The sequence below is a fragment of the Engystomops pustulosus genome, chromosome 9 (assembly GCF_040894005.1).
Source record: "Engystomops pustulosus chromosome 9, aEngPut4.maternal, whole genome shotgun sequence".
Taxonomy (NCBI): domain Eukaryota; kingdom Metazoa; phylum Chordata; class Amphibia; order Anura; family Leptodactylidae; genus Engystomops; species Engystomops pustulosus.
This window is the reverse complement of record NC_092419.1, coordinates 43,035,983-43,060,865: the sequence shown is the minus strand read 5'-3', so window position 1 is coordinate 43,060,865 and position 24,883 is coordinate 43,035,983. Positions and strand designations below refer to the sequence as shown.

The following is a 24,883-nucleotide window of genomic DNA, read 5'->3' as shown; positions in this document are numbered from 1 at the left end:
GAGGCCACTGCTAGACATGTAGTTAGTGAGGGGAGGCCACTGCTAGACATGTTATTAGTGAGGGGAGGCCACTGCTAGACATGTTAGTGGTGAGGGGAGGCTGTGCTGGGGTCCCTGGACTCGTCCAGCCTGTGGATACAGGCCTTTATGTTAGCCTGGCCCCACAGACCCACACCTTGAAGAGGATGAAAATCCTTGTATTCTATCAAAATATAATGCAAGGACTTATCATCTGGACAGAATGCAGCGCCAGCACTGTATAAACTGTATTAGCTGCAGTCTGGCCAGCAGATGAGTAGTCCTGGCATCATATTTTGATAGAATACAAGGATTTTCATAATCTGCAAGGTGTGCATTCTGTGTGGCAGGCCTGACAATGGGCATTATACTGTATATGGACCCTTATATATGTGCAAAACGGGCAGAGGGGCGCTGTGTTTGGGAGGGGGTGCCCCAGACACTGATCAGAAGTGACATGCGGAGACATTTTTGCTGACACATTGTGACAGCATTTGGAGGTGGGGCAACTAGTTACTTAGGCATTGAAGTCAAAGCTCCCACCCACACAAACATTTTTCACCTACCATTTTGTTCCACATTTTCCTTGTTAGTGTCAGACGGATAGACCAACGTCTATTCCAGCAACAACCGGGAAATAGAGGACTAGAGGGGGTTACATACCAATTTCAAGGACAATTAAAGCTCCACAGGGAGTCTGGGACTGGGAGTTATCTAACGTGTGTGCTCCTTACACCAAACCTGTCACCAGGAATGTCATTTTTAGCTGGTTACAAGTTCCAATAGCCTACGCTATGCCGATTTTAAAAATGCCTTTTGTCAGCATTCTGTTTAATACTTTGTAAAACTTTATTTAACATTACCTGGCACCCTGTCAGCAGTGTATGGCGAGTCCAAAGGAAGAGGAATGCAGCTGCAGCAGCATATTTGCTTGTGTCCTAGAGGAGGATAAATACTTGAGAATTTGAGAGTCATTGGCACAGTCATGACCACAGCTCCTCCTGCATAACCCATGGATTCACCACATGTTGCTGGCAGGGAGCCTGGTAATGTGGAATAAAGTTGTATAAAATTATTCAGATTTCTGACAAAGACATTTTTAAAATTAGCATAGCATAAAATATTGGAACCTGTCACCAGCTAAAAATTACATTGCTGATAACAGGTTTGATTTAAGGCAGCTATTAAAATATCACCCCACTAGCACTGCTCGGCAATTATGAGGGAATTCCACAATTCAAGTTTTTCTTGACCACCACCTGAGTAATGCTCCAGTTTTTGTTTGTTTTGTTTTTTTACAAATTTTGACACATCAAGCTCAAAAGGTTGGCCATCACGGTCTTTGGTACAAATAAAAAAGTCATAAAGGTAGACATGATCCAGAAAGAAAGTTGCAAATAAAAAAAAGAAAAGGCCAAGCCAAAAAAATGCACCACAATGTCTCTGAAATCGAAGCTCCGAACTGGTCATGCCAGGTTGCAGAAACAGAGGTGTAGTATGGGAAATTAACAGTAGGGTAGATTTAAAGCCTATGACCCATATTTGTACAATAAATGTACTGTACTTAGTCATTGTTGGGTTAAACAAAACACTTGTTGAGGACCAAGGTTGGTGGCACCATGAAAGGATTCATAATTAATGGAAACCACCACAATATAGGTAAGTGCTAGAGAGTAAACTAACTGTACAGCCTGTAATGGTCTATACCAGGGGTCTCAAACTCAATTTACCTGGGGGCCGTTGGAGGTAGATTCTGGGTAAGGCTGGGCCGCATCAAGTTTTCCACACAAAATGCGCTTACAAAATATCATTATTCAGATTCAAATGTCATGGCGTCTCCCAGTGCAAGGAAAGCCCCAAGCTGGGCGACGTGTTTTCTCTATGAACGCGTCCTGTGTACCGAGGGGTCCCTTTAGGACTGTGCGACCTTTTGATCACTTTTTATAGATTTTTTTAAATGTTTTCAAAATGGCAAAAAAGTGCTATTTTCAATTTTGGGCACTATTTTCCGTTACGGCTTAAGCGCAGTGAAAAACCGTTAATATATTTCGATAGATCGGGCATTTTCGGATGCGGTGATACCTAATGTGTATATGATTTTTACTGTTTATTTATATTTATATCAGTTCTAGGGAAAGCGAGGTGATTAGAATTTTTAGGGTTTTTTATTATAATTTTTTTAAAACTTTTTTTATTTTTACTATTTTTCAAACTCCCTAGGGTACTTTAACCCTAGGTTGTCTGATCAATCCTATCATTTACTGCCATAGGTGGGGATTTCCCTCCTCATTCATTACAATGTGCTATCAGCACATTGCAATGAAGGGGTTAAAACGAAACAGCCTCTTCATTCTTCGGAAGACCCGAGGCTGGCGACGGATCGCCGCTCCTCGATGACGGGGAGCGACGATCCTAGGCATGGGCGCCAACATCTTTTTGAAGCTGCTGGTTGCTTTGCCGGCAGTGATCACTGTGAAAACACCCGCGATTGGTGTTAGCACAGATTGCGGGTGTTACTTTGAAGGGTGATGTCAGACGTGGCGCTTTGTCTGCGCTTGCAAATGCAGACAAAGCCGTGCCCCCCGGGGCGGCCTGCGGCCCAATCGCATCTGCGTTTCTATTAAATTAACGCAAACCACCGGCGACTCATTCCCGATCGCAGGTGTTTCCATAGAAACGCCAATGCGATTGGTCCGCAGGCCGCCCCGGGGGGCGCGGCTTTGTCTGCTTTTGCAAGCGCAGACAAAGCGCCACGTCTGACATCACCCTAAGTCTTTGCTGCAATATGCAGCAAAGACTTACCGGCTATGGAGAGGGTTCAGCCCGTGGGCCCTCTCCATGCAGTAGGACCCGCTGCGCGCCGTGAACCAGTTAATTATTTCATATGCTTCCCCCCCCACAATGAATTATATTATATCCTCCCCAACAATGAATTATATAATATGCTGCCCCCCACAATGAATTATATTATATCCTCCCCAACAATGAATTATATAATATGCTGCCCCCCACAATGAATTATATTACATCCCCCCACAATGAATTATATTACACCCCCCCCCACAATGAATTATATGATATCCTCCCCCACAATGAATTATATGATACCCTCCCCCACAATGAATTATATGATACCCTCCCCCACAATGAATTATATGATACCCTCCCCCACAATGAATTATATGATACCCTCCCCCACAATGAATTATATAATATCCCCCCCACAATGAATTATATAATATGCTGCCCCCCACAATAAATTACTTCATGTTCTGCCCACCGATCCCCTCTCTCCACCAATGAATGATTTTATACAATAAGCCCCCACCATGTTTTTACTGCTGTTTGATGAAAAAAAAAAACCCCTCATACTCACCTCTGGCTCCCGCGGCTTCTTTCCTCGTCCTGCGTCCGGACAGGAAAGGGTGCGCGGCCGCGTGATGACGTCATCGCGCGGTCGCGCATCCCAATTCATGGAGCGATGTGCGCCGGGGTGGTTTTCCGGCCACATCGCTCCAGTAATAGTGCTCGAGCGGCCGTTTCCGGCCGCACCGAGCACTATACAGTGACGGGCAGGAGCTTCCTGTCCGGACGGACGGAGGCTCCTGCCCGACTGCCAAGGCGAGCCCTCTCCATGCAGCGCGACCAGGTGGGGGCCACAAAATATTGTCCCGCGGGCCGCAGTTGGCCCGCGGGCCGCGAGTTTGAGACCCCTGGTCTATACCAACCCACAGAGATGCAGTCTCCTGGCCCATCCATTCAAAGAAATCATAAGACATAGATAAATGCCTGCAAACATTCTCATTCTCTGAGAATATGGAAAATTAATTTGTAATTCAAAACAGAAACTCTTATAATCCCATTTTGTGATCAGATCCAGAAGTAATCCCAACTTCTGCAAAGAAAACAAATTACAGTTTTGCAGAATAGAAGCTTTTTACCTTAGTACATTCCTTTACAAAATAAATAATTATAATAACAGATGATTGTTGGTTGCTTTGGGGAATGTTTTGGGTTTTTATTTATATTCTTCTAACAAATGGGTAAATTCACCTTCTGGATGTGTGATAATCCGTCTCATAATTTCATTCACAGTATTTTACATCTACTACCAAGTTGAATTATCATTCGAACTTCCAGGTAGAATTAACTAATTGACTCCTTATGATATTTTCCAGCTGAATAGTCTACAGATTTCTGGAAAACAATTACCGGTACTTAAATGCCAGAAATCACATATTCATCCAATAATAAATACAATGTAAGACACAAATGCCTTGTATTACCAAAATGAAGTGTGAAAGGTAACATAAAACTTGCCTTGATTAGCAGAAGACTGAAGATAATCAGAATCAGAGGAAGTTTCATCGGACCTTGCCCAAAGACCAGACACAGCTACTGTTTCTCCAACATGACCACATGGAGAAGAATCAAGAGACACCAAAGCTCACTTCAGGTCATAAAGTCACTGGTGCCATCAGTGAATTAAAGGTAATTTATAAGGTTACATTAACTGTAGATATGGTGAATCTTTTGATTTTCAGGCATACAATAATAGTCTTTTGATGGTTTTCATTATTGACCATTTGTATCATATCCCTCATGCTTTTGTTATTACCTTTTTATTGTGATAAGGGAAAATAAAATGAGAATGTGTATATACGGTATTACCAGAGGTCTAAGGAGTCCCTTAACATTTCTAGTAATTTCAATGGTCTTTTGATGGTTTCCGTTATTGTCCTTTTGTCTCATGGTCGTTAGACCTCTGTTATTATCAATTATGTGAAGACTTAAAATCAAAAAATTTGTGAAGAATTGATGAAATAGAATACAAAACTGTGTTTTACACAGACCCACTGGTCCTGCAAGGCTGTGCACGGGGACGCTGTAACTGGGCCCCCACAGCCCCCACCTGACCACCAGTCCGTACCAACAATTTAGACTAAGGGACGGATTACCCCTGTGTTTCCCTTACCCACAGTAAAGGGACACCTTCTGGCGCACCGCAATTTTCCCCTGATGAGCCCTGGAAGGGTGAAACAGGTCCTGTCGGGATTCGGTCGCTCTGATTCCTACGTTGTATATTGAATTTCCATAGGACTATATACTGTCCATAACTGCATACCAGACTTTCTTCAATCTTTTTACGGGAACCACTCCGGTGGTATAGGCTTGTTTAATAGGGCCATCCAGCCAGGGACAGGTTCCTGTCGGGGTTGTGGCCAAATAGGACCACGACTCCGAGGTTAGGTTCTCAGGGTATCAGAGAAGCTGGACTCAGGGTGTACCAGGGAGAGTGACATTGTCATCTTGACCCCATTCTTGACATCCGTAAGTCCCATCTTACCCTGTTTATACTCACCTATCCTCTTCACACCTTTTAAGACACGTTGTGTCTACTTTTCGGACGAGCACTCCGACGCTTCTATCTTGAGACAAAACCAATGAACAAATTGACACGCTCAAGGAAGTTGGATAGTGTACATTGATGACTTATGCTGCTGAGCATTCAAGGTGAGCCTGGTGCCTAATATATTTTTCATGTGAAACTTTATCCATTTAGGCCACCCAGCTCACGTTTTGCATTTGTCTATTTTTTTCTAGATGGGGTTCATGCACTAAGGATTCTACATAGCAGCAGCTAATTTGTACCACTTAATGTTTGTATATTTTATGAGACTTCTCAGTAAAAGTTAAGTTTTAAAAAGATCACTTCTTTGTATGTATTTTTCTGCCTTAAGAATATAAGTGATCACGGGTCATTAACCATTATTGACCACGTTCTTTGGATTATTCTTAGTAGACTAGAGAGCATTGTATATCAATTTCCAGGATAATTAAAAAAAATGGTTTGGATGCATAGACAGACAAAAATTTTGCAAACCTGCAGTAAAGGGGCTCTTGGTTGATTAACCAATAAATTGGGCACTAGGAGCTGCTTACTGAGGTAAGCAGCTCCTAGTGCTTAAACAAATGCCGCAGTGTTAAAATGATAGCGTTATCGGAAACCTACGATAACACCGCGCCTCTTTAACACTGCCCCGGTTTACAATGTAAACGCTGGACTGCTCGCCAAGCAGTCCGATTTATTCATGAGGGGGCGGGGTTGGGGCAGGATTTGGGGCGGTGACTGCCACAGGATGCACGGCAGTCACCTCTGGCCTATGGAGTGAGCGGGGCGGTCTGGAGAAGAGGCAGTGCTTCGACCGCCCCCTCATGAATACGTCGGACCTCTTTGCGAGCGGTCCCGCTTTCACATTGTATTCCGCTGCAATTCTAGATAGCGGTTTCTGGTAACACTATCATTCTAACACTGCAGTGTTTGTTTAAGCACTAGGAGCTACTTACTTTAGTAAGGATCTCCTAGTGCCCAATTTACGGGAGACAGGTCCTTTTTAATTGATCTTAAATGCCTTATCAGGAGTGTGATCACAATGCCTGATTAGTGGTTGGGAAAGGAGATCATAGACCTGTCCTCAGCAAAAATTAGGGAACAGCTACAGGTCTGCGGGAAATAGGGGATTACTACAATCTGCTATTTTCAGCAGAAAATTTCCACTGTTTGGCAGCTCTGCCTAACCTGAACATGTTGCTTGATGGTTTGCAGAGCAGCCAATCAGGCTGCTTTACTCCAATAGCATCTGGGAATGGCTGTGATTGGCCAAGTGTGGTCACCATGGGGGGCATTTATAATAATAATCTTTACATAGCGCCAAATTACATAGTGCCTTACAAATCATCTAAAGTCTGGAAACATACATTTAGTTTTTGGGACTTACTGTATTTAAGGTTTTGGGCTTGCCCGATTTTAACTTAGTGGTTCATAAATGACAGTTGCAGGTAGTTTTTTTGAGACTTGTTTGAAATTGCACAAAAGTCTCAAATGTTTAAGCAACCCCTTGCACATGCTTGCTCTGGACTTGAGGTTGTTTGTGCAAAAATTGTGACTTTTCACCATGATTGCGCTAAATTTCAAAACTTTTTTCAGATGCCACATCTGAATTTGCAGCGTACATTGCTAAATGGGTGTAAAAGTTGCAAATTGTGGCAAAATTGTGCAAAAAGAGAGAAAATAAAAACCAAAAAAGTTTGATAAATGACCCCCCAAGTTTTTAACCTGGCCAATTACAACCGTGCCTACTTGCTAGGGGCATTAAGCTGCCTAATTTGGGACCTAGAGCCCAGTGAGCAACATGTTGTGAGTTAGAAGGAGTTGCCGAACTGAGGATGCTAAACCGTAAGTTCAAGTCTACGTATCTCTATTCAGCAGTCTTTCAGACATGGTATGGAGTATGCAGGCTTAATTCACACTCCACTCCATTCACAAAGGACCCATTGGTCATGGGATCTCAGCATTCAAAAATGGTAATAAAACAATCTGATACAATTCATGGAAATATTTTGGACGGTTTGAAGGAGTCATCAATGCTTATGTCTTTAATATAAAAAAAAACTTTCTACTTTTACATCCAAATATAGTTGATTATATAAAACACTTTAAATTTGCTCTAATTTCAGATATCGGAAAAGAGAACGACAAATGTCGACCAAAGTAATCTGAAATGGCCAGGCTTTGTGCAGCCAGCGCATTCACGGCTTGGGTCTGGAAGCAGCTCTAGTCCATGTACGCCAGCTTTACCCAGGGCCATTTTGGAGGTTGGTTCATTCTTAAATATTTGTGTACACATATAAAAGTCTTCTTAAAATACGCCTAGTACTGCTATAAAGACTGCGAGTGGAAATAATGAAGTCTACCTATTCACCCGAATATGTGGTCTTGGTCTTCTTTCGTAAGTCTGTGAAGTAGGAGTGTGTGAAGGGTAAGATTGGATAAGACTGGGTATCCTATGAGAAAGGAAAAATACATTCTAGAACAGTGGTGGCGAACCTATGGCACTGGTGCCAGAGGCAGCACTCTGAGCCCTTTCTGTGGGCACCCAGGCCATCAACCCAGCATGAAGTTCACCAGACACTACTCAAAGAATCTTCCTACAGAATATTCCTACAATGATAGATGAATTTGCCCTCCTCCATTCAACTGTGTTGGTGTTTTTAGGAGGCCGAATGATTGAAAGTTGTCAAAGAACGAGAAATAAATTACAATTCCCTAAAATATACCCTAGTTTATCGTACCAGTCAGCCCCCGCATGGTTATTTTATATAAAGCCCCCCTCACCCCTATAGATTCATTAGACACAGCCATCCCCCCATGGATTTTTTATGTACAGCCTTATGTGGAGCACTTGCCCGGGTGGGGCACCACACCCAGTGCTGGCGCCAGCCCTGGCTGTTCTAGTCGCCCATAGAAACCAATCAGAGCACAAAATTAAAATTTAAATAGTAAAATTTGTCATGATATATAAAGTTGGTGCAAAGATATCGTGATTTAACGTAGAGCAGAGCAAAATTTAGTACATCATACAGCGTATGTTGTAGAACATTTGTTCACACCACAACAGGATGTGAACAGCCAGGTCAACGTTATAAAGTGAAAATAAACATACCTTACACCATAAAAGAAATGGTTAATATTAATATGTATAGCTGATAAGCTCTCCTGAGCCAAGCTGGGAATGGTTTGATTAATCGGCGCCGTCTCCTGTGATCCAGCATTATTATTATTTTATCCAAGTGTTTGTTTTCTCTCTAAAACAAAGAATGAAAACCTCCGCTCCAGTAGAGACAATCACTACAGCAGCTCCCTATCTGATATGGTCATCAGTCCTCTGACCCCAGGAAAGGATGATGTGTTTTGGGGATCTGTACAAGGTGAAGAACAGCCACCTAAGGTACATAACAGTTATGGAAATGACGATGTTCTGTTTGATTTCCAGCTACTTTTGCCATTTAAAAGGGATTGTATGGGATCAGAGGTTTTAATAAAATAAAGATCCAAAGAAGAGAAATATAAAAAACACAATATACTCACTTCTCTCCACCTATCACCGCCAGTTTCTGTTTGCTTAGGGAGGCTTCATAGAAAGGCGGCTACAGCAGCAGTTGCAGGCTGTAGCAGATGTGTAGCTGCCAATGTGATGTCACTGCTGAGCAGTGATTGGCATCACTGTGCTGAACTGAAGTCCCGTAGAAGGGCAAGTATAAAGAGTAAAGTCCCCCCAGGGATCTATATTTAAAAATCTCTAATCCAACAAAACCCTTGTAAAGTTTAAGTTTAGGGAGGAGATAGGGTCCAAGTCTTGGGACCTATAAGAAGTTTTATATTTATCTGCACTGCATTTGTCTCACTGCCAATTACACTGCATGGGTGGGGTGATGAGGGGTTTCACAGCCAATCACTGTGCATGGGAGGGGTGACCAGGACTCTCACTGTCTCTACTAGGAGTCCTATCAGGATTCATTCTGTATAGGTTTTCTATGCTTAGCTTTGCATAGATATACATGTAGCTCAACCATAACACTGCACTACTTCCATACAGTAGGTCTTGCTCAAGATCACTACAAGCAAGTAGATTAACTTCAGAAAGTTAAGAGGAGGGAAACTTTTCCAATACTGACAGGCTATGAAATGTGTGAATCCATGTGCATAGAATTTTGATGATGCCCCAGATCTGAGAGGGAAACATATATACATAAAATATATGTATATATATCTACTAGCAGACATTAGGTTTGGAAAACTTAGTATATTTTGTTAGCCTGACTAAACACGGGGATAAATCTTTGAGACGGCATCTAAGTATCTCTAAAATTCAGCCATGCGTTGCAAATGATGTTTTCAAACCTATTAGAACTTCAGAACTCTACAAACAAACTGGAGCAGAGACGAGCGGAGGAACAGAGGCGGTTCTGTAAACATGATCTACATAGCCGCATTTCAGAGATAGCAAGAACAGCTCTTCATGGCTCTCAAGAAAAATAAATTAACCATACAGACATCTGATGTTATTAACTCGGTTGTAGCTGGCGATAGTAAATCTGATGGGTATGATCATATTCATATGGAATATTCATTCCTCACGTCAGTTCCTAAGGCAATGCTCCTCATTAAGACTTGGGGAACCCAGTTACAATTGGTTCAATGTAACGGTTATACACCTAGGATGAGATGCTTCTACACAAAAATACACAAATATCGCAGGTAAATAGTGAAGCGAGGGATTAAAGAGAACCCGTTTAAATTAACCCCCTAAACTAAATATATTTTCGTAAACTACCTTTAGAAAGCATTGCCCCTATCCCTTCATTGTCCCTCTACATGCCTGTAAAATTAAGCAATGAGGTCCTAAAGCTGTATGCAAATGACTTGTGAAATGTCCAATGAGTCATTAGCATATTCAAGCTGTCCAGCTTATTCATGAGTGGGAGGCACAGCCTCAGGTACTTGTGTAGCTGATGTCTGTCTCACACATGTGTATTAGGAGGATGCAGCATGTCAGCAGATACAGCACAGACACCAGCAATGCTTTACTATACATTACACACAGACATGAGCAGGGGGAGGAGAGGGGAGGAGTAATAGGGGTGACATCACTGCCTCTGACCATGTGACCAGCCTCATTTACATAATAAAGAGAATATGATTTTAGAATTGTTAATGTAAGAATTGACAAGATAAAGGCTGGGATGGGATCCTTGTGAGCTGCTCCAACAGGTAGTGGTGACAGAAATAGTGACAGAGACCTGATGACAGCTGCCCTTTAAGTATTGTGTTAAACATGTTCAAAACTATCAATTTGCACAATGCATGCATAAAGGGGTTTTTCAGGTAAGCATAACCTGAATCGATCATTGGGTCCGCTGATCTCTACTACCATCTAATCTGACAGTTTCTGATCTGTCTTGCTTCCAAAACAGAATTCAGAATAGATTTCAGAGTGAATGGTAGATCAGGAAATAGGGAGGATGATAAAAATGTGGAGAAAGAAGAACTTTGCTTTGATTAGATATATTACATAGTTTCTTGTATTCACTTGTACGAACAATTCAAAGTTTGTTGAAAGGTGACCATTTACAGGGGTTTCTTTTCTATAGGCGTCTTTTTATTATAAGTCTTTTTGTTTTTGTTAAGAAAGTTGATAAACTGTGGACATATAATACAGTTTCTATTGTTTTGTTTTTTTTTACAGGTATAGCAGCCTGTAATAAAAATAAAGTAAATAGAGTGAATAGAACTGAAATTAATTACCGCATACAACCTATATGTTGCAATTTCTAGGTGAAGACTAGAGATGAGCGAACACTAAAATGCTCGGGTACTCGTTATTCGAGACGAACTTTTCCCGATGCTCGAGTGCTCGTCTCGAATAACGAACCCCATTGAAGTCAATGGGAGACTCGAGCATTTTTCAAGGGGACCAAGGCTCTGCACAGGGAAGCTTGGCCAAACACCTGGGAACCTCAGAAAAGGATGGAAACACCACGGAAATGGACAGGAAACAGCAGGGGCAGCATGCATGGATGCCTCTGAGGCTGCCTAATCGCACCATTATGCCAAAATTATGGGCAACAGCATGGCCATGACAGAGTGACAGAATGAAGCTAGATAGCATCTAAAACATCCAATAATTGACCCTGACACTATAGGGGACGGCATGCAGAGGCAGCGGCAGCAGGCTAGAGAGTGGCATGGCGACATACCCTAATTGGACTCAGGCTTCAAACCAATGGGTGTCAGAGAGGAACCAAAGGAGGTGAGCAAGAAGCGCTCAAATAATATCGGTACATGATAAAAGTTTGCCAGTATATTTTGTGGATTACACAGCAGGGTGGCGACAAAGTTAACATGGAAGCCATGAAAACAACCCAAAATTCTGCCTGACACAGCTCGTTTGATAAGGGGACCATGTATGCTTACAGTTCATGCCAGTCGCTGCACTGGCTGCCAGTCTCCTTTCGAATACAGTTTAAAATAATAATAACCCTCATCCATAAAGCTCTGTATAATGCTGCACCCCCCTACCTCTCCTCTCTTATCTCAGTCTATCGCCCAACCCGTGCTCTTAGATCCGCCAGTGATCTTAGATTAACCTCTACCCTAGTGCGGACCTCCCACTCGCGTCTCCAAGACTTCTCTAGAGCTGCACCAATTCTATGGAATGCTCTTCCCCGGACTATCAGACTAATACCTAACCTCCAAAGTTTCAAACGTGCTCTTAAAACCCATTTCTTTAGGCAAGCCTATAACACTCATTAACTGCATGAAGTTTTAACTCTTCTACTAACCCGTCCTGTGTCGTCCTCCCATCTGTTATCCAGCAACCAACAGGCACCAGACTTCTCTGCAGTCCCATTCACCCTGGACCTGGTATATAAGATGACGGCTGAGTGGTTCAAGCGACAGCAATTCCATTTATTATATTTTTTTCTATTCCCTAAGAAGAATGGCTTGACCATTAAATATTCTTTTACCTCGTGTTACCCCATCATCTTCATAAACCGTAAGCTCTGGCGAGCAGGGACCTCACTCCTGTTGTTCCATACAAATGTTGTGCTCTGTTACATTACATTTGTATTTGTTTCCTATGATTTGTAAAGCGCTACAGAATATGATGACGCTATATAAATAAAGATTATTATTATTATTATTATGGAGGCAGTGAACTAGTAGTAGATTAAAGGTGCTGCAACTATGTTAGTTGGATCTTGGGATGGAGCTGGCGCTCTGCAGCCAGGCGAGCTTTCGCCAATCCAAGCCCCTGTCTCTAGGCTACTCCCCAAACAGCACTTCTAAGAACCTTTTGTATAAGATCAAGTGTAGTAGCGTTCTTATAAGTTTAGGATATGGCGGGTGAGGGGAATGTAAACAGATGCGCAAGAAGCGCTGAAATAATATCCCTAAATGGTAAAAGTTTGCAAGTATATTTTGTGGATTACACAGCAGGGTGGCGACAAAGTTAACAACTTTGATGTGGAATGCCCTGTAATAGCTCTTGGGCGGTGTGCCTTTTATCGCCTAGGCTCAGCAGTTTCAGCACCGCCTGCTGTCGCTTAGCGACGGCACTGCTGCTGTGCCTAGAGCTACCGACTGATGGCGCCATGCCCACGGATGGTAATTCGGAGGAGGAGGAGGTGGAGGAGGGGTGGGAGGAGGAATAGTAGGCCTTTGAGACCTGGACCGAGGTAGGCCCCGCAATTCTCTGCGTCGGCAGTATATGACCAGCCCCAGGGTCAGACTCGGTCCCAGCCTGCACCAAGTTAAGTGTAGTAGCGTTCTTATAAGTTTGGGATATGGCGGGTGAGGGGAATGTAAACAGATGCGCAAGAAGCGCATGATGCGCATGGAGCTGGCGCTCCGCTGCCAGGCGAGCTTTCGCCAATCCAAGCCCCTGTCTCTAGGCTACTCCCCAAACAGCACTTCTAAGAACCTTTTGTATAAGATCAAGTGTAGTAGCGTTCTTATAAGTTTAGGATATGCCGGGTGAGGGGAATGTAAACAGATGCGCAAGAAGCGCTGAAATAATATCCCTAAATGGTAAAAGTTTGCCAGTATATTTTGTGGATAACACAGCAGGGTGGCGACAAAGTTAACAACTTTGATGTGGAATCCATGAAAACAACCCAAATTTCTGCCTGACACACCTCGTTTGATAAAGGGACGATGTATGGAGGCAGCTATATGGACGACTTTTGGAGGTAGCAATGGAGACAACGTGTGGAGGCTGCTATGGAGACAATTTAATTTGGATAGTGCCTGTATGTGGCAGTCCCAAACATTTTTCAAACCAGAGGAGCAGGTAGGTGGCCCTCCAGTAAAATGGAATAGATTGAGTGCCTGTATGTGGCAGTCCCAAAAATTTTTCAAACCAGAGGAGCAGGTAGGTGGCCCTCCAGTAAAATGGAATAGATTGAGTGCCTGTATGTGGCAGTCCCAAAAATTTTTTAAAACAGAGGACCGGGTAGGTGGCCCTCCAGAAAAATGGAATAGATTGAGTGCCTGTATGTGGCAGTCCCAAAAATTTTTCAAACCAGAGGAGCAGGTAGGTGGCCCTCCAGTAAAATGGAATAGATTGAGTGCCTGTATGTGGCAGTCCCAAAAATGTTTCAAACCAGAGGAGCAGGTAGGTGGCCCTGCAGTAAAATGGAATAGATTGAGTGCCTGTATGTGGCAGTCCCAAAAATTTTTCAAACCAGAGGAGCAGGTAGGTGGCCCTCCAGTAAAATGGAATAGATTGAGTGCCTGTATGTGGCAGTCCCAAAAATGTTTCAAACCAGAGGAGCAGGTAGGTGGCCCTGCAGTAAAATGGAATAGATTGAGTGCCTGTATGTGGCAGTCCCAAAAATTTTTCAAACCAGAGGAGCAGGTAGGTGGCCCTCCAGTAAAATGGAATAGATTGAGTGCCTGTATGTGGCACTCACAAAAATTGTTTCAAACAGAGGACCGGGTAGGTGGCCCTCCAGAAAAATTAAATGCATGAAGTACTATAGCAAGAGCCAGTGGGCCCTGTCAAAAAATAGCCATTTTCCTCTGCTTTACTGTACAAAGAGGAGGAGAAGGAGGAAAATGAGGAGGAGGAGGAGTGGATCAATTATTCAGGTTGAGCTTCCTTCACCTGGTGGAGATTGGAAATTCTGAGAAATCCAGCCTTTATTCATTTTAATAAGCGTCAGCCTGTCAGCGCTGTCAGTCGACAGGCGTGTACGCTTATCGGTGATGATGCTACCAGCTGCACTGAAAACCCGCTCGGACAAGACGCTAGCGGCAGGGCAGGCAAGAACCTCCAAGGCGTACAGCGCCAGTTCGTGCCACATGTCCAGCTTTGAAACCCAGTAGTTGTAGGGAGCTGTGTGATCATTTAGGACGAGGGTATGGTCAGCTACGTACTCCCTCACCATCTTTCTGTAAAGATCAGCCCTACTCTGCCGAGACTGGGGACAGGTGACAGTGTCTTGCTGGGGTGACATAAAGCTGGCAAAAGCCTTGTAAAGCGTACCCTTGCCAGTGCTGGACAAGCTGCCTGCTCGCCTACTCTCCCTCGCTACTTGTCCCGCAGAACTACGCACTCTGCCGCTAGCGCTGTCAGAAGGGAAATACTGTTTCAGCTTGTGCACCAGGGCCTGCTGGTATTCATGCATTCTCACACTCCTTTCCTCTGCAGGGATGAGAGTGGGAAGATTTTGCTTGTACCGTGGGTCCAGGAGAGTGAACACCCAGTAATCGGTGCTGGAATAAATTCTTTGAACGCGAGGGTCACGGGATAGGCAGCCTAGCATGAAATCTGCCATATGCGCCAGAGTACCAACGCGTAAGAATTCACTCCCCTCACTGGCCTGACTGTCCATTTCCTCCTCCTCCAACTCCTCCAACTCCTCTTCTTCTGCCCATACACGCTGAACAGTGAAGGACTCAACAATGGTCCCCTCTTGTGTCTCGCCAACATTCTCCTCCTCTTCCTCCTCATCCTCCTCCACCTCCACCTCCACCTCCTCCGATATGCGCTGAGAAACAGACCTGAGGGTGCTTTGGCTATCAACAAGGGAATATTCTTCCCCTGTCTCTTGTGACGAGCGCAAAGCTTCCGACTTCATGCTGACCAGAGAGTTTTTCAACAGGCCAAGCAGCGGGATGGTGAGGCTGATGATGGCGGCATCGCCACTGACCATCTGTGTTGACTCCTCAAAGTTACTCAGCACCTGACAGATATCAGACATCCACGTCCACTCCTCATTGTAGACTTGAGGAAGCTGACTGACCTGACTACCAGTTCTGGTGGAAGTTGACATCTGGCAGTCTACAATCGCTCTGCGCTGCTGGTAAACTCTGGATAACATGGTCAGTGTTGAATTCCACCTCGTGGGCACGTCGCACAACAGTCGGTGAGCGGGCAGTTGGAGGCGGCGCTGCGCTGCCCTGAGAGTGGCAGCATCTGGGCTGGACTTCCTGAAATGCGCACAGATGCGGCGCACCTTCGTGAGCAAATCAGACAGATTGGGGTATGTCTTGAGGAAACGCTGAATTATCAGATTTAACACATGGGCCAGGCATGGCACATGTGTCAATCTGCTGAGTTGCAGAGCCGCCACCAGGTTACGGCCGTTGTCACACACAACCATTCCCGGCTTGAGGTTCAGCGGTGCCAGCCACAGATCAGTCTGCGCCGTGATGCCCTGTAATAGCTCTTGGGCGGTGTGCCTTTTGTCGCCTAGGCTCAGCAGTTTGAGCACCGCCTGCTGTCGCTTAGCGACGGCACTGCTGCCGTGCCTAGAGCTACCGACTGATGGCGCCGTGCCCACGGATGGTAGTTCGGAGGAGGAGGTGGAGGAGGGGTGGGAGGAGGAGGAGGCATAGTAGGCCTGAAACACCTGGACCGAGGTAGGCCCCGCAATCCTCGGCGTCGGCAGTATATGAGCAGCCCCAGGGTCAGACTCGGTCCCAGCCTCCACCAAGTTAACCCAATGTGCCGTCAGCGATATATAGTGGCCCTGCCCGGCAGCACTCGTCCACGTGTCCGTGGTCAGGTGGACCTTGTCAGAAACGGCGTTGGTCAGGGCACGGATGATGTTGTCTGACACGTGCTGGTGCAGGGCTGGGACGGCACATCGGGAAAAGTAGTGGCGGCTGGGGACCGAATACCGAGGGGCGGCCGCCGCCATGAGGTTGCGAAAGGCCTCGGTCTCTACTAGCCTATAGGGCAGCATCTCTAGGCTAAGCAATCTGGAGATGTGCACATTAAGGGCTTGGGCGTGCGGGTGGGTTGCACTATATTTGCGTTTCCGCTCCAGCGTCTGGGGTATGGAGAGCTGAACGCTGGTGGATGCTGTGGAGGATCGTGGAGGCGACGATGGGGTTTTTGTGGCAGGGTCCTGGGCAGGGGGCTGACTAGCAGCTGACACAGGGGAAGGAGCAGTGGTGTGCACGGCCGGAGGTGAACGGGCTTGTTGCCACTGAGTGGGGTGTTTAGCATTCATATGCCTGCGCATACTGGTGGTAGTTAAGCTAGTAGTGGTGGAACCCCTGCTGAGCCTGGTTTGGCAAATGTTGCACACCACAGTCCGTCGGTCATCCGGTGTTTCCTTAAAGAACCTCCAGACTTCTGAAGATCTAGCCCTCGCCACGGGAGCTTCACTAGTTGACACATTTGGCGCTGATGCACCAGCTCTGGCCCTGCCTCTCCGTCTGGCCCCACCACTGCCTCTTCCAACCTGTTCTGGTCGAGGACTCTCCTCCGTCTCAGAAGCACTGTGTTCACCCGGCCTCTCAACCCAGCTTGGGTCTGTCACCTCATCATCCTCCGATCCCTCAGTCTGCTCCCCCCTCGGACTTCCTGCCCTGACAACAACTTCCCCACTGTCTGACAACCGTGTCTCCTCATCGTCGGACACCTCTTTACACACTTCCACTACGTCAAGAAGGTCATCATCACCCACAGACTGTGACTGGTGGAAAACCTGGGCATCGGAAAATTGCTCAGCAGCAACCGGACAAGTGGTTTGTGACTGTGGGAAGGGTCCAGAAAACAGTTCCTCAGAGTATGCCGGTTCAAATGCCAAATTTTCCTGGGAGGGGGCAGACTGGGGGGGAGGAGGCTGAGGTGCAGGAGCTGGAGGAGTGGCGATTTCGGTGACATGGGTGGACTGCGTGGAAGACTGACTGGTGGTGGACAAATTGCTCGAAGCATTGTCAGCAATCCACGACATCACCTGTTCGCACTGTTCTGGCCTCAACAGTGCTCTACCACGAGTCCCAGTAACTTCAGACATGAACCTAGGGAGTGTAGCTCTGCGGCGTTCCCCTGCTCCCTCATCAGCAGGTGGTGTCTCACCCCGCCCAGGACCACGGCCTCTGACCCCTGCAGTAGTTGGACGCCCACGTCCCCGCCCTCGTCCTCTACCCCTAGCCCTCGGGTTAAACATTTTTAAAATGAGAGTTATAACTTTATTTTTTTTTTAACTTTTTTTTGTTTTTTTTTGTGTTTTTTGTTTTTTTTTGTGTTTTTTGTTTTTTTTTGAGTTTTTAAAACCAAACAATGCTATCCTATTGCTATGGCTATTTTCTAGCCAAGTATCAAAGCACACTACTATGCCAGATGAGATGACACTGAGTTAGTGCCTAATTGAAATCCAACCCCTACTAAATTTTCCCACTTCGGTCTTTGCTATGGATATGTGCGTCACTAAGCGCAGAACACAGCGGTCGCAAGTCTCACTACAAATTGCTCAGAATTGGCTAGTACATGCACTGCAGAAAGTACAGCCACCAGCAGATCAACCAGAAATCAAATATATAGAACGCTACTGTAGGCGTAAGTAAGCTCTTTGTATTCTCCTATGGCTATTTTCTAGCCAAGTATCAAAGCACACTACTATGCCAGATGAGATGACACTGAGTTAGTGCCTAATTGAAATCCAACCCCTACTAAATTTTCCCACTTCGGTCTTTGCTATGGATATGTGTGCCACTAAGAGCTAAACACAACGGTAGCAAGTCCCCCTGCTAATTCCTCACAAAATGGTACTAGATGCAAATTAAAATAAAAAAAGTAGAACGTTATTGTAGCCCTAAGAAGGGCTGTTGGGTTCTTTGAGAATCACTCCTGCCTAACAGTAAGCTAATAGAACACCCTAACGCTTTCCCTGACCAGCAGCAGCTCTCTCCCTAGCGGCATCCAGACACAGAATGATCCGAGCAGCGCGGGCAGCGGCTAGTCTATCCCAGGGTCACCTGATCTGGCCAGCCAACCACTGCTATCGACGTGTAAGGGTACCACGTCATGCTGGGTGGAGTGCAGAGTCTCCTGGCTTGTGATCGGCTCTGTTTCTGGCCGCCAAAAAGCAAAACGGCGGGAGCTGCCATTTTCTCGAGCGGGCGAAGTATTCGTCCGAGCAACGAGCAGTTTCGAGTACCCTAATGCTCGACCGAGCATCAAGCTCGGACGAGCATGTTCGCTCATCTCTAGTGAAGACATGTTTTACTAATCCTACTTCCTGCACTGCCATGATGAGGGGACCATGAGCTTTAGCGACTATAAAGAATAGGCTTTTTTTTACATTGTGCTAAACTTGTATGTTTTAACTGGGCTAGGAAAACGGAACATGTTGTCCCATTGGTATCTGTGATCAACCCAGCTATTTGCTCTCATAGACGGATTAACCACTAATAGGGAGGAGGGTCGCAAAAACATCTTCACAACATTGTATTGTAGGGTATTTGAATAGTACGTTTTTCAACTAATTTTTCTGAAAAATTATTTAAAGTACGGCCGTGGTAAGCGTATTATTACAATGACACCGTGATGTCAGCCTGGGCTTACTGTTGAAATGTCTCTTTTATTCAGGTTCCAGAAAGGACCACATCAAAGTTTTATAAGGACACCCGAGGCCACCAAAGGAGCCCGTCTGGGTAAGACAAGGGGAAAGCACATTTTCCAGCTCTCAACCAAACGGACAATTCTGGGAACATAATTGCAAGCTTTAGTTAAAATTAGAGTTTGTCAGAATGTTTCATCTACTTGACAATTCAACCCATGGAACACTAGAAGATAAACCCTGGATACAATACTCAGTCCTATAAAGGATAGACCATAAAACAAGAATGTATAATCCCATCTAAAACCAAGTTATTTTAAAGATTTATATACATTTTATCCATACTATATACACATTTACAAGGAGCGATGAAATACTTTATTAGGTTTTGCAGCAGTATCCCATAAAAATCAATTTTTTTCCTTATGCTTTTGATTCACTGATGCAGTGAATTGACGATATCATATGAACAAATACGGTAAATGTAAATGTAATTTGATGTGTGAAGTATTTATGCAATTTTCACTAAATTAAGACTAAAATGTTGCGTATTAGAAAAACGGACCATGAGTAACCTGTGAAGAACACACAAAAAAATGCTTGTGTTTTTTGTAATCCAGCTTTTGGTTAACTTTTAAACGCACAAGGTGAATACACACTGAGGGCGCGTTCACACGTTCCGCTAGCGTCACATTCATAACGCGATGCTAGCGCACAGGGGGCGGGACTCGGGGTGATCGCATATGCATTTCCAGAGAAACGCATGCGATTCCCTTGAAACACATATACGATCGTCCCGAGCCCCGCCCCCTGTGCGCGAGCATTTTGTTATGAACGCGACGCTATGCATTTTAGAAATGTTTACCATTGGTTTGACTGGTTTGAATCCATTTTCCTTTATTTCTGGAAGTGTAAGCAGCTGTGAAAATGTAAACATACCAAGAACGCTACGTGTGACTGAACCGCTAGGCTGCGTGCAGAGGCAGTGTCAAAATTGCACCAAACAAAACAAAACACGTGTTGCTTGCGACCAATCGGCAAGCGTTTAGAGCCAAAAAAGGAATAGGACTTGCATCTTTAGAAGTAAGAGCATACATGGGGCTGTGTCTAAGAGCCCATAACACAGCAAGAGTCCTTATACAATAACAGTATAGATTTATTCCACACACACACACTACAGAAAACTAAAATCAGCAGTAGAAAAGGCTTTATATTTTGAATTTATGACAATTTATATGCTGTGGATCTCGGTGCGGAATTAAACCTTTGCGATGCAGTGGTTGATCCCAAAATTGAAGCATAAAAACACCTTAGGCCGGGGGTACATGTGGCGTTTTGAACCCGTTTTTGGCCCATTTTTAAGCTGTCCGTTAAAAGACGCATGCATTTTTTGAAAGCTCATCCGTTTTTTAACCAGTTTTAATTGTTTCCAGAGAAACGCATGCGATTGATAACCCGATCGCATGTGTTTCTCTGGAAATGCATATGCAATTGACCTGCCCCCTATGCACTAGCGTCATGTTATGAACGTGACGCTAGAGGAACATGTGAACGCACCCTTACAGTTGTGGACAGCTGTAAATCAAAAAGATCTTTATTTTAGGAGTTACACAATCACGGACTCTCACGGACTCTCAGCGGAGTAAACGAACAGCAGATTCCATGATAGAAGTAGATTTATCATGTGAATACATGATTAATATTTGTTTTCTCCATCTGTTAACAACATCAGAAATGTTCTATTTATTCAGTACACTTTGCACTAACCTTGTGCAATTCCTTCTTTAGTGGCTTCCAGCAGCCGTCCAAGGAGCAGCCTGATCCAGCAAAGTGCAGCAGCGTGACTGCCAATCAGAGCAGCAGATTGAAGCCAGGTGAGTGGATACAAAGTACTAGGGCTCATTCACATGTGTAAGAAAATACAGATCAAATATGGATGCACATTTCATTTTTTTTTTCATTTTGATCAAATTTTGTTTCCATTTTGTATCTGTCTATTGTCTATCATTGTTATTAACTGTTAGAAATCCGCAAAAAGCTTTTTCCCGTTTTTGTTGTGTGGTTTGGCCACTTTAGGGTGATGTCACACATGGTGTTCTGAGCCCGTTTTTGGTCCGTTTTTAAGCAGTCCGTTAAAAACCTCTGTTTTTTTTTTTTTAAACCACATCCATTTTTGACCATTTTTAATTAAGATAATTGGTAAAACCTGTCAAAAACGGATGCGTTTTCAAAAACTGCTGCGGTTTTTAACGGACTGCATAAAAGCGGACCCAAAACGGGTTCAAAACGCCTTGTGTGGCATCACCCTTACCTCCTGTTTTTTGTAATGTACGTGTAAGTGTGGGGGCAGGATATTAGGTAATTTACCAATATACATCTATTAATAGTTTTGCTCCACTTTATTGATATTTATTGCAAGCCCATGAACACTTGCCAGTAAGGCCGGCGCCACACATGGCGCTTTGTCTGCGCTTGCAAACGCAAACAAAGTCGCGCCCACCGAAACGCCTGCGACCAAAACACCGGCCGCTCGTTCCCGATCGCAGGCGTTTCCATAGAAACGCCGATGCGATCGGGCCGAGGCCCGCCCCAGTGGGCGCAACTTTGCGCTTGCAAGCGCAGACAAAGCGCCATGTGTGGCGCCAGCCTAAGGGGCCAACCCCTTTAAATACTAAAAAACAGAACACATTTGTGCATGTAAACCATACAAACAGAGAACATTTGTTGCGATCAAAGCTTGTTAAGCCCCTTTCAGGGTGATGTCAGACGTTGCGCTTTGTCTGCGCTTGCAAACGCAGACAAAGCCGTGCCCACCGGGGCGGGCCTCGGCCCGATCGCATCGGCGATTCTATGGAAACGCCTGCGATCGGGAATGAACCGCCGGTGTTTTGCGTTAATTTGTCAAACGCAGACAAAGCGCTACGTGTGGCACCAGCCTCACACTCGCGAAATGAACATGCTGAGTTCAGTTTCGTTTTGCAGAGTTCGGGCCGTGCGATCCGAGCAGCACGCGTTGCAAGTATGATGCGAGTTCACAAGTGTTTCAGTAGAAATGCATCTGCAGTCTGGCTAGCCCCTCCCTCGAGGATTGTGCAGCAATTCAAAATGCAACTGAAAAACTGCATGGTAAAGGGCGCTCACACAATGCGTTGCGTCACATTTTTGTATGCGGTTTTGATGCATTCCAAAGGCTCCAGCCTGGATCACATGCTGAGGTAACATTGCGTTTCCATTGCATTTGCTAAAACACAATGTAACTTCAGCATAAGAACAAGGTTAAAGAAAAAAACGAATCAAAAATGTGACACAACACATCGTGTGATAGTACCCTGAGGGTGCGGTCACACGTTGCAGTTAAAACTGCATCGCAATCAGCTTTGAGGTGGTTTTAGGAGCAGTTTTGTCAATTGAACAGGTGAAAGACATGAACTGAACGGGTGAATGACATTTGTGGAGCAGGTTTCTCCTTCAAAATCAAATTCACCCATTCAGTTCATGTCTTTCACCTGTTCAATTGACAAAACTGCACCTAAAACCACCTCAAAGCTGATTGCGATGCAGTTTTAACTGCAACGTGTGAACGCACCCTGAGACTGCACAAGTTACAAGTGTTACAAAGTTAGGCCAGCGGCACACGTAGCGTTTTGAACCCGTTTTGGGGCCGTTTTTAAGCAGTCCGTTAAAAAAACCCATGCGTTTGAAAACGCATCTGTTTTTGACCGGTTTTACCAATTATCTTAATTAAAATGGGTCAAAAATGGATGCGGTTTCAAAAAACACATGTATTTTTTAACAGACTGCTTTAAAACGGCCCCAAAACGGTTTCAAAACGCCACGTGTGCCGTCACCCTCAGCGTTTTAATTCCGTTTCAGTTTTCAAATTAAATTTTTTTTTCATGTTCCTGTTTTGATTCTGGACTGCCCCAGGTTGCTTTTAATTCGCTAGGGTGGTGATATACATGTCGGTTTGAAGCCGTTCTTGGCCATTTTTAAGCAGTCCATTAAAAAAACTCCTTTTTTGAGTTTTTTTGAGTTTTCCCAATTATCTTAATTGATAATTGGAAATGCATGCATTTATTAATGGACTACCTTAAAACGACCTAAAAACGGGTTCAAAACGCCACATGTGCCACCACCCAAAGGCCGGCGGCAAATGTGGCGTTTGAACCAGTTTTTGGGCCGTTTTTAAGCAGCCCGTTAAAAAAATGCATGTGTTTTTTAACGGACTGCTTAAATACGGCCCGAAAACGGGTTCAAAATGACACGTTTGCCGCCAACCTCTGGAGTGCTGTGGGATTCTATGAACAATGTAGCTCCACAGACCTTCATACAGAAAAGTCTCAATGGCTTATAGCAAGTAAATGGTTTCATTCAATCAGAAAATTGAGATGGAATGAACACATCAAATTCGGGAGATAAAAAAACGAATTCCTTAATATAAACATTGCTATTGGCAATGGCAAGACTTAAGGGGATACATATGGTGCAGTCACAATAGGGCCTCCAGGGGACCACAAGGCATCTTCTATTAATAGGTTAGAGATCACTATATGCTAGATAGATGTGAATAGACATATATAATTTGGGAAGCCTGGCCTGAAATTTGGTCTGTGGGTAGTGCTTTATCTCCAAAAGCACTTGAATCATACCTGAGATGTGACCACCAAATTCCATGACACAATTTAAAGTTCCCAATATTCAAATATTTAGGCCGGCGGCCCTTGTGGCGTTTTGAACCCATTTTTGGGCCGTTTTTAAGCAGTCCGTTAAAAAAACATGCGGTTTTTGAAAACGCATCCATTTTGACAGTTTTGTTTTAATTATCTTAATGAGGATAATTAGAAAATATACAAAAACGGTCCAAAAAACGCATGCATTTTTTAACAGACTGCTTAAAAACGGCCCAAAAACAGACTAAAATTGGGTTCAAAACACCACGTGTGCCGCCGGCCTTATTGTGTTAAACTAGTTTTAAAAGCCCCTCCTAAGGTACCTCTCACTTCAAGGAAAGAGTGAGTGTCCCACACGATGGAGGACCTAGCACATACAGTGGGTTGTACCAAATATAAATGTTATAACAATTTGATTGGTTGGCATCTGACTGCTCGGACTCCCACCAATCACCAGAACCAACCCCTAAAACCCATGAGAAAGTGGTCCCAATCTCACCCAATCACTGATTGAAGTGATTGAGGATTACATTGCGTTTACAAAACATGTGGGTTAACCCATGCGCTAACATAGCGTTAATAAACGCATGCGTTTTGTTGATGCAATATTGACAGCAAAGTAATGAGGCAAATCTCCTCTTCCTAGCTCTTGTGATGCATTTGAAAAAACATGCATTAATGACACATGCTTCTAGCTGGAAAACACCCGTCTTTCCCTGCACCAGATTTATCACTGTAATAATGAATTCTGGTATAAGACTGTCGGTTCCTACTTTAGACCTACTTTAAGTTGGTCTAAACTATACACCAGAATTTTGGGTGCACAGACGATTTCCCACAAACCACGCCCCTTTCTCACAAGGCCCTGCCCATCTCATGCCCATCTCAAGTCTAAAAGTCTTGATAACTGTGGTGCGAGGCGTTTTAGACGCTGTTTTTGCCGCAAAACCACCAGAAATGTGGTGCAAGTGTGTAAATAAATCCCCCCCCCC

The 24,883-nt window shown here is 44.5% G+C and overlaps 1 protein-coding gene and 1 long non-coding RNA gene across 4 annotated transcripts in view; one reads left to right on the top strand and one right to left on the bottom strand.

Moving 5' to 3' along the window:
• LOC140076705 (uncharacterized) overlaps positions 1 to 21,078 on the bottom strand; it is a 178,845-nt gene extending 157,767 nt beyond the window's left edge. The window contains exon 1 of the long non-coding RNA XR_011849636.1: positions 20,989 to 21,078. This is a non-coding gene — a long non-coding RNA (uncharacterized lncRNA). The remainder of the gene's footprint in view (positions 1 to 20,988) is intronic.
• Positions 1 to 24,883, top strand: part of NRK (Nik related kinase) — a 204,078-nt gene that overhangs the window by 97,622 nt on the left and 81,573 nt on the right. For 2 of the 3 annotated variants that reach the window (XM_072123362.1, XM_072123360.1), the window contains exons 15-19: positions 4,348 to 4,509; positions 7,537 to 7,674; positions 8,676 to 8,807; positions 19,251 to 19,315; positions 21,010 to 21,095. In XM_072123362.1, the coding sequence (XP_071979463.1) occupies positions 4,348 to 4,509; positions 7,537 to 7,674; positions 8,676 to 8,807; positions 19,251 to 19,315; positions 21,010 to 21,095 (583 nt within the window). The remainder of the gene's footprint in view (positions 1 to 4,347; positions 4,510 to 7,536; positions 7,675 to 8,675; positions 8,808 to 19,250; positions 19,316 to 21,009; positions 21,096 to 24,883) is intronic. The other variant, XM_072123361.1, reaches the window with a different exon arrangement.